This window comes from Silene latifolia, chromosome Y (assembly GCF_048544455.1).
Source record: "Silene latifolia isolate original U9 population chromosome Y, ASM4854445v1, whole genome shotgun sequence".
NCBI classification, from domain to species: Eukaryota; Viridiplantae; Streptophyta; class Magnoliopsida; order Caryophyllales; family Caryophyllaceae; genus Silene; species Silene latifolia.
The window spans coordinates 104,958,393-104,967,220 of NC_133538.1; the positions used below are offsets into that span (position 1 = coordinate 104,958,393).

The window sequence follows — 8,828 nt, forward strand, 5'->3', positions numbered from 1 at the left end:
TTTAATTGGGGTGGGGATGCAAACTTGAAATTTTCATAGTTTATACTACTCCCTCCGTTCCGAAAATATGTTTACACTTTTCTAATTGAGGGGTACAAGTCAATAGTTTACACTTCTATTTTAGGAAAGTTATTTATGCTATGTATATTAGGTGTGAGTATGAAATATCGGATTTACCCTTCTCCTTCATCTCTTTCATCCTTCCTCTCAAAGGACCCAAACCATCCCGCCATTCACTTTATCCGAACACTCGACACACCACCAAGCCCACACCACCTACAACCACCACCACATTAACCCAAACACTCTACACACCGCCAAGCCTATTTGGCGCTACTAATTAAACTCACCAAAAATAAAATGATCATCAAATCACCATCAACATCATCATAAATCTCCAACAAAAATCCACCATATCACATCTCCGGTGATCTTATCGCCGAAAAACATGGTGTGTAGGTATGTTGAGGTGATCTATTCTTGTTATTTTGCTCGCCGGATTCGCGTCTAAAAGAGGCGATTTGTTCTTGTTATTTTGCTCACTGGATTCTCGGTGTGTAGGTGTGTTGACTCGTTGTGTTGGTGTATAAGTTATGCAGTCAGGTGTCTTGTTTTTTGGTGGTTTTTGAACCAATGATTATTAAGCTTTTATATTATATTATTGTTTTCAACTGGTGACCATTCAAAAGGTGGGGATAGGGGTACTTGTGTATTTTTGCCCTTGTCTTGATATTAGTGTAAAAAGCATGTGTAAACATTTCATCGGAACGGAGGGAGTATTATATAAAACTATTTAAATTTGTCTTATTCATTATGGGTAGGATATGAATCTTATAGGGCGAGCGATGACTTTACTGTGCGTGTATATTTTTGTGAGAGGTAGGGGTAGGGGAATGGCGGGTTTTTGGGGAGGGGGTGAGTTTCTCGAGGGGTAGGATTAATCTCTAACGTTTAAGAGGGTAATTCAGGGAATATAAATAGATATCAATAGGGGGAATTGTTCGTGGTTAGGTTGGTTAGTTTGGTAGAAAGGGTGAATGCACGTAAAAAATCGATACGATGAGCTTCTAAACATAAAATTATTTATGGAAACTATGCCATATTCAATACTTCCAAAATCTTGTTCAATTTGCTAATTTAATCAGACGTCTCGAATTCAAACGCATGAAATATATTGATTCTAGTGGCGTAGCCAAACTAAGACATGCAAGGGCCGGCTAAAAACCTCTCGCAAATATTGATTCTAGTGGCGTAGCCAAACTAAGACATGAAAGGACCGGCTAAAAACCTCTCGCAAATTTGATGCAATATCCCGATATCTGATTTAGAGGTTCTTGGTCAAAATATATTGGATTATTTTATGAGAATAATCCAACCTAAGCCATCTATATTCTCATATTAATGCATCCTAGTATTTAACTGAGAAAAATCTCAACAAAGTCCATAATTTTTTCATTTTTCATTCTCTCTCCTAATTCTCCATTTCTTCTTAATTATTTTTTATAGATTCTTTTTCATTTTTCTCATCAAATCAAACACTTCTATAATAAATTCAGTCGTCCCAAGATTTTACCCATAAGTTTGTAGCAAATCTGGTAGTTTTGGTCCCGTAAGTACAAGTCAAAGGTATCATGTGAAACCAAGCTTGGTTATTTCGAGCTAACCCAGCAGCTACTTCAACGTCTTCTTTATCTTTTACTTATTAAGGGAAATAGGTTTCATCCCGAAAAGCTTTGGCGAATAAAGTTCTTTTTTTTTTTTTTTTTTTTTTGGGTGAAATGTAAGAATTCTATTAAAAATCGTAACAAAAGTTACAACACCGTTTTTTGGTTACATCACAATTTCAGTTCCTATAAAAGAAACTACATATTCAATTTAACACTACTTAGCCACATAACATCTCGGCTTGCTAAATTTGGCTTAAGACGTGAACCAACCCGCATTTTAAGTAACTTCATTATCTGTGAGACAACTAGATTAGGCCTAAGAATGCAGCCATCAACTCTAGCCTGATTTCTCTGGATCCAGATGTGATAGTGTGCTGCAAGAACAGCACACAACAACACCCCTTTCTTCAACTTTGAATGTTGTCCATAATCTATAAGATGCAACAAATCAGTTGCAGGAAGAGCATCATCCAACAGTTTACCAAGTTCATCAAAGATCTTCCTTGCATATTCACAAGTCTGAAACAAGTGAATATGGTTTTCTATCCCCCTGCCACATAACAAGCAGTCAACATCAGCAGCTATACCTAATGACAGTAGCCTCTCCTTGAGTAGAAGAGCCTCTCTAGCCACAAGCCAAGCTATAAATTGATGTTTAGAGATGCACCAAGTATTCCAGATCTGTTTGTGCCAGTTTACAGTCTGAAACTTCTGTCTGAGAAGCTCATAACCACTTCGTATTGTATAGCCTTTTTTATCTAACACCCATTGCCCATTGGAATAACCAGCAGCCAGTTTGTCTTTGATCCTACAAACTGACTTCCAACCCCAACTGATGTCATTCCCAGGCTGTTAATCATCCCAACATTGGCCCTTTAAGTAGATTTGATTAACCCACTTCACCCAAAGTCTGTCTGGATTATAATATATCCACCAAACAAGTTTGCCCATAGCTGCAATGTTCCAAACATGACTGTCTCTAAGTCCCAGTCCCCCCTCAGACTTGGAGGAGCAGATTTTCTCCCAACTCACTCTTGGACATCTGATAAAGTCAGACCCTCCATCCCATAAATAATTCCTACATATGGAGTTGACTTTGTTGAGCACACCCTTAGGTATAACAAAGATATTCACCCAGTAGTTGTAAAGAGCAGTGAGCACAGAGGACACTAACACCAATCTCCCAGAGTATGATAATTTTTGGAACCAAAACTTCTTATACGATTGATTAGCTTCTCCACTAGCATACTACAATCAATTTTAGACATTCTGCCACAGGTAATGGGGACTCCAAAGTACCTGAATGGCAGATGGCCTTCTTGAACCCCAGAAATTTGTAGTATCTCATGCTTAACACAACTAGGAACCCCATTAAAAAAGGCATTGGTCTTGGTAGGATTCATTTGGAGTCCAGAGGCATGAGAAAAAGTAGAAAAGACCATAAAATAACCATTATTGACTTCACATCTCCTTTGCAGAAAAGTAATAAATCATCAGCAAACATCAGGTGGGTCAATCTCAAGGGACTACAAAGAGGATGGAATCTGAAAGGAAAAGTAGCTGTGGTATAGGCTAGAATCCTACTCAAATACTCCATAGCAATAGTGAAAAGAAGGGGAGACAGGGGATCACCCTGCCTCAGACCTTTAGCACCCTTGAAATGACCAAAAGACTCACCATTAAGGACAAGAGAGTATGAAGCAGCTCTTGTGCACTCCATGATTAGATGAATAAAGAAAGGAGGGAAATTTAAGTAGGTAAGCATTTGTTCCAAGAAATCCCAATTAACTGAGTCATAGGCTTTTTTTAAGTCTACTTTGAGCATGAACCTAGGTGACACAGACTTCCTATTATAACATCTAATCACATCTTGACAAATTAGGATGTTCTCCACAATACTTCGACCTTTAATAAACCCACATTGGCTATCACTAATAATATGAGGAAGAATTTGAGCTAGCCTGTTGCACAACAACTTGAAAATACACTTATACACTACATTGCAACAAGAAATGGGTCTGAATTGTGTAACCTTTTTGGGTAAATCACATTTAGGGATTACTGTAACAAGAGTGTGATTAAGTTGTTTTAAAAGCTGACCATTGTGGAAAAAATCATGAATAGCCTCACACACAGAATGACCCACAATGTCCCAGGAATCCCTAAAAAACGCACTGGAATACCCATCAGGCCTAGCAGCCTTATGGGGGGGGGGGATTGAAAATAATACCTGTTTAATCTCATCATTGGTGATGGGAGAAAGCAGGATAGCATGATTTTCCTCCGTACAAAGATTACCCAGCTGAACCACATTTTGAGATACTTTTGTAACAGGTGAGCTGGTGTCAAGTAACTCAGTATAGAACTCAATAAAAGCAGCCTGAATTTGAGTAATATCCTCACACAGCACACCCTTGCTATATTCAATTTTCATAACTTTACTCCTCACTTGCCTGGTTTTAATCACACTGTGGAAATATCTATTGTTGCTATCACCTTTATCCACCCATGTGACTTTGGATTTCTGAACCAATAAAGTATAACAAGCATCCTCCAGAAACTCACACTGCTGGCAGCTTCAATCTCCATGTGAATTAGCTCAGGCTTATTGGGATCAATCCTTAGCTTCTCATGAATGGATTCAAGATACATCCTAGCCCTGGCATCATTGTTCTCAATATCATCAAAGTCATTCTTGTTGAGATTCTTAAGTGGCCCCTTAAGATTTTTAAGCTTGTGAACTAAATTGTACATTTTGGTCCCATGCCAAGTTTTACTCCAATGCTCTTGGACACAAGATTTGAAGGCAACATATTGACTCCACATGTTGAGATATTTAAAGCTTCTCCTCTTCTTATGTCCATCACATTGTTCTTGCACCACACAAGGTGTATGATCAAACGTGCCTGCACAATAAAAGTGAGCATAAGAAAGAGGATTATCAGTGAGCCACATTTGATTAACTAAAACTCTATCAAGACGGCTATAAACTCTGGTGGAAGGATCTTGCTTGTTGCACCAAGTATAAAGAGATCCAGAAGCTGGACAATCCATCACTTCACACTCATCAACACATTGTTTAAAATCCTCAATTTCTTCCTCTATGTTGTGACCACCAAGTCTTTCAGTTGGACTAAGGACAATGTTAAACTCACCACAAATAACCCAAGGCCCCTGAGTCTGATTTTTAATTTGGTAAATCTTTGCCCAAAACTCTTTTCTTTCTTGTGTCCCATTATAAGCATACACCATATTAAGAGTAAACTGGGACTTAGACTCCAAGTCCATAGCTAGTAAGTGAATAAACTGAGCATCATACAAAAGGATTTGAACATTGAACATAGTAGGGTTCCAAATAATCCACACTCTACCTCCATGGTGAAGATGAGTGTTTGTAGTAATACACCAAGAGTTGCAGAAGTTGTTTTTAACATAATTTAAAGACAAAGGCTTGAACTTTGTCTCAAGGAGGCCAAACAGTCCTATCTGGTGATGATGAAGAAAATTTTTGATGCTATTTTATTTATAAGGACTGTTTAACCCCCTCACATTCCAGAACCCCCAGTTATGCATTACCCCCATCTGGAGGCAATACACTACCAATTGTCCCTATTCCTACTTTAGGGGTCAAGTTGTTCAGAGTTTCCAGCAGATTATGGGAACCAAACTGCATAGCCTGAAGTCCAGTCTCAACAATTTCTTGCCTACTCAGACGAATAATCTTGCGAGCAGGAGTATTAGCCATGTGGTACTTCCCATTCCTAGATCATGAAACTTCAAAATTGTTGGGTTTTTCAATAGGGGTACTTACAGGGATATCCTCATTAGGTGTGGGAGGAGAGGCCACAACAGTGACAGCAGGTTTCTGAGTCTGCTTAGGTCGCCATTGATTTTTCCCCACCTGGTTAACAGTCTTCTGAGGGATATCTTTCTTTCCATCCTTTTTGCCTTTCCTACACTTAACAGATTCATGTCCTACCCCTTGGCACTGAGTACAGAGGAGTGGCTTCCATTCAAACTCTACTTTCAGGGAAATGGTGCTTCCATCCACATCTCGGAATTTGACTGACTCAGGGATAGGTTGACCGAATGGAACATCAATCATCACTTTGGCAAAACTAAGGCGTCTTTTCCCTTGGGTAGCATCATCACATCTAACATATTTGCCCAAAATACCAGCAATTCTAGGTAGACACTTCCCCCAAAATTTGAGTGGAAGGTTAAAGATTTTGACCCATACTGGAACCTCTTTGATATCTTCTTTCTCCAGGGCTACTCCTTCATCCCAAGGGCGGACAATTAAGGTCTTATTGTCAAACAAAAAGTGACCTTGTTGCAGAATCTGTTGTCGGGCTTGACTAGTACGAAAACGTCTCAGGAAAACTCCATTAGCACAGAAGGAAATTTTATCAATGGGGTAATTTGACCATAAGCGCTTGAGAAAACCTTCGACCACTTCAACAGGCGGATTCGCACCAAGGACAAACCCATACACAGATTTTTTCCAATATTCTAACTCTCCTTTCACATCATCATCTGAGAACTGCAGTAAGTCAGAGGGTTCCTCCGGAATTCTAGCCAAAGGTTGTTTCCCATGGCGTCTGGTTTGAATAACCCAATATTCAGTAGGGGCTAAAGAATCCAGATCATACGGAGGAATTCCGACCAATTGATTAACATCCGCCGTCTTCTGAACTTGCTCACAATCAGGTCCACCAACTACTATGGTAGTCGAAGACGAAACAGACGAAGAAGCTTGATTATTTGGTAATTTTATTGGTTGATTTGAGACTAGAGGAGGGAATTGAATTGGGTCTGTACAATCGATCGACATCGATTAATTTTAGGGATTTTTTTGGGATTTTTAATTAGGGTTTTCAGAATTAGGTTTTACAGATTTTTTTGGGATTTTTTTGTTTGTCTCTCTCTCTCTCTCTACATCTCTCATTTTGAAAAATAAGTTTGGCGAATAAAGTTATAAAGTTTCTAGAATTGTTCAAATTAATTAAAAAGTGGATTTAGTAGTAAAAGCCTTTTCACATTACAAAGCAAAAGTTGGCTCGATAATATGGTGGAAATTGGAATTCCCTTGTTTCAAAGACTTGATCAGTTAAGGTGTTCAATGTGTAATGATTATAATTGTGGTTTATAATTTCTGTTTATTACTTCAATCAATATGACACACTATACAAGTTACAAAGGTATGAACACTAAAACGAACTCAGAGGCCGGGTCAACAATCTAATAGGTTGCATTCCCCCGTTCGAGAGTAAGAATCCTAGCCAGACGAAGATCCACTGGATAGTGGGCGGAGTGGAAGCAGAGCCGGAAAAGGCAGCAATTCCATAGACGGTTGACCGAGCGGAGGAATAGTGAGATTGAATCAGCTTCAGGCTGAAGAGGAAAATAAGCGTCTGCCGACGGTAATAGCTTTTAAATAAAAGGTCAAAGCCTTCTCGGTCGAGCCTCTTCCAGGCCCCTTTTTCGATTAGCGAATCTTTGCTTTGGGCGTGGGATGACCTAACATAAAAGCAGGAGCATCGATCGCTTCTCGGGAATGAGCCATTTGAATTATTATTTTTCAACGCGGATCCGGGTCGATACGCATATTCCCTGCTTCTGGGGACATAAATCCAAAACAAAGGATTCGAAGATCCTACCTTTTTCCCACGATGCAATTTAGTAGCTGTGCTTGGGCCCGGGTTATAGCATGTTAAACGAAAGCGCCGCTTTCTCTCTAGTGTTGTCACACAGCTGCCCGCCTAGAAGAGCCACTCGCTCTGTAGTGTTGTCACACAAGATAAGCACGCCGCCGCTGCTGGCGGGCGAATCGAAGTTCTCTTCCGGTCAACGCCCACCCAGTCAAGTGCAAAAACACGGTAGAATCACGCAATGCACGCTGGCTTTGGTGTGCTTCTGCCCGCGAGGAAAGAAAGAAGAGCGACAAGGTTCAGATTTGACTGTTTGCGGTATGGAGCGCAGATTACCCCAAAAATCCCAGGAACAATGAAAAAAATAGATATCTCGGTATCGAAAACTATAGGAGGTGTATTGGCGAGATCCAACGGTAACCAGCTTGCCTAAAAGAAAAACCGCCTGGAAGTCCGAGGACCTTTAGTATTGTACCCTACCCCCGAACCAGCAGCCTTCGCGCCAAGCAAGACCGCCCTTGTCCCTTTCTCTTATATTATTACAACCTTCTTCTTTGCTTTGTTTAAAAAGAGTCTAAGGCAAAGAAGAAGTGGTTCGTATGCTTACTTTACCTACTTGACGAAAGGGAACGAACTTTGTTTCGTTTCCGGGGTTATGGATTGGATTCGATCGGCGTCACGTCATAATAAAAAGGAAGGAGTGACGGTTCTGCGAAGAACGCTTTCAAAGGCGACCCTCTCGAGGTTCCTTTGTTTCCTAGATTGAAGTAGCCTTTCGTCGCCTTACCAAAGGAAAGAAGTCACTATCAAAGAACTCACACGACTGAAGTACAAAAGGTGCGCTCCGCCCGATGACTAAGAAATAGGTTTGCGCTTGAATTGAAGTGATGAGGTCGCAAAGAAAAGAGGAAAGTAGGGCTCCTATTTACTAAAGGTTGGTTCTTCGGTTTCCTTTAGAATGAAAGTAGCTTACGCTACCTTACTACTTAACTTTGTTTTATTCAAAGGGCGAACATTTGAACTAGTCGTATGGGGTGGGGTGCTTGTGGTAAGCTGCCTTGGATATCAAGAATTCCTAAAAAAAAGACAAAGTCCGGTATTTGTGAAGATCTTTCTTCCTATCAATAGATAGGAATGAGTGTTCGATATAGGGGATATGATCTATCTGCTCTTTTTTTTTTTTTTTTTTTTTTTTTTTTTATTCCGGCTCGGCCGGAAAGCGCTGCAACAACAGAAAGGAAGGGGTCCATGTAGGCTGCTGCGTCCGCTCCCTTCTTAGTCAATAGAGCGGCGGGTTCGGCATCTACTACAAAAGATAGAATCCACTTCGAGATAACCACGCCTCTAGGCTGGCGGTGTGTGGAATGCATGAAGGGTGAAGGGGAGCGGACCTTTTTGGATATATAATCCAAGTCGAGAGTGGAGTTACGGGAACAGTAGTCGATGGAAAACAACTTTCACGTTCGGTTCGAGAGCACTTTTTCGTTGAGAATCCCCTTTTGTATAAGGT

The 8,828-nt window shown here is 40.3% G+C and overlaps 2 protein-coding genes across 2 annotated transcripts; both read right to left on the reverse strand.

Annotated features, from left to right (window-relative positions):
* Positions 1–1,862: 1,862 nt before the first annotated feature.
* On the reverse strand, positions 1,863–5,412 carry LOC141628668 (uncharacterized). Its single transcript, XM_074441773.1, has 5 exons — positions 5,244–5,412; positions 4,233–4,957; positions 3,118–4,191; positions 2,607–2,915; positions 1,863–2,516 (listed from the first exon to the last, which is right to left on the reverse strand). Exons 1-5 carry the CDS (start codon positions 5,410–5,412, stop codon positions 1,863–1,865), a joined length of 2,931 nt encoding a protein of 976 aa, XP_074297874.1.
* A 21-nt stretch (positions 5,413–5,433) lies between these two features.
* LOC141628669 (uncharacterized) lies at positions 5,434–6,501 on the reverse strand. Its single transcript, XM_074441774.1, has one exon. The coding sequence runs from the start codon at positions 6,499–6,501 to the stop codon at positions 5,434–5,436; it is 1,068 nt and encodes a 355-aa protein (XP_074297875.1).
* Positions 6,502–8,828: the final 2,327 nt, after the last annotated feature.

Coding starts and splice junctions, on each gene's coding strand:
- LOC141628669 (XM_074441774.1), bottom strand. CDS start 6,501: ATGTCGATCGATTGTACAGACCCAATTCAATTCCCTCCTCTAGTCTCA.
- LOC141628668 (XM_074441773.1), bottom strand. CDS start 5,412: ATGGCTAATACTCCTGCTCGCAAGATTATTCGTCTGAGTAGGCAAGAA. Junction 4,958..5,243: donor TGTATTGCCTCCAGATGGGG/GTAATGCATAAC, acceptor TTCACTTACTAG/CTATGGACTTGGAGTCTAAG. Junction 2,517..2,606: donor TTGCAGCTATGGGCAAACTT/GTTTGGTGGATA, acceptor GATGATTAACAG/CCTGGGAATGACATCAGTTG.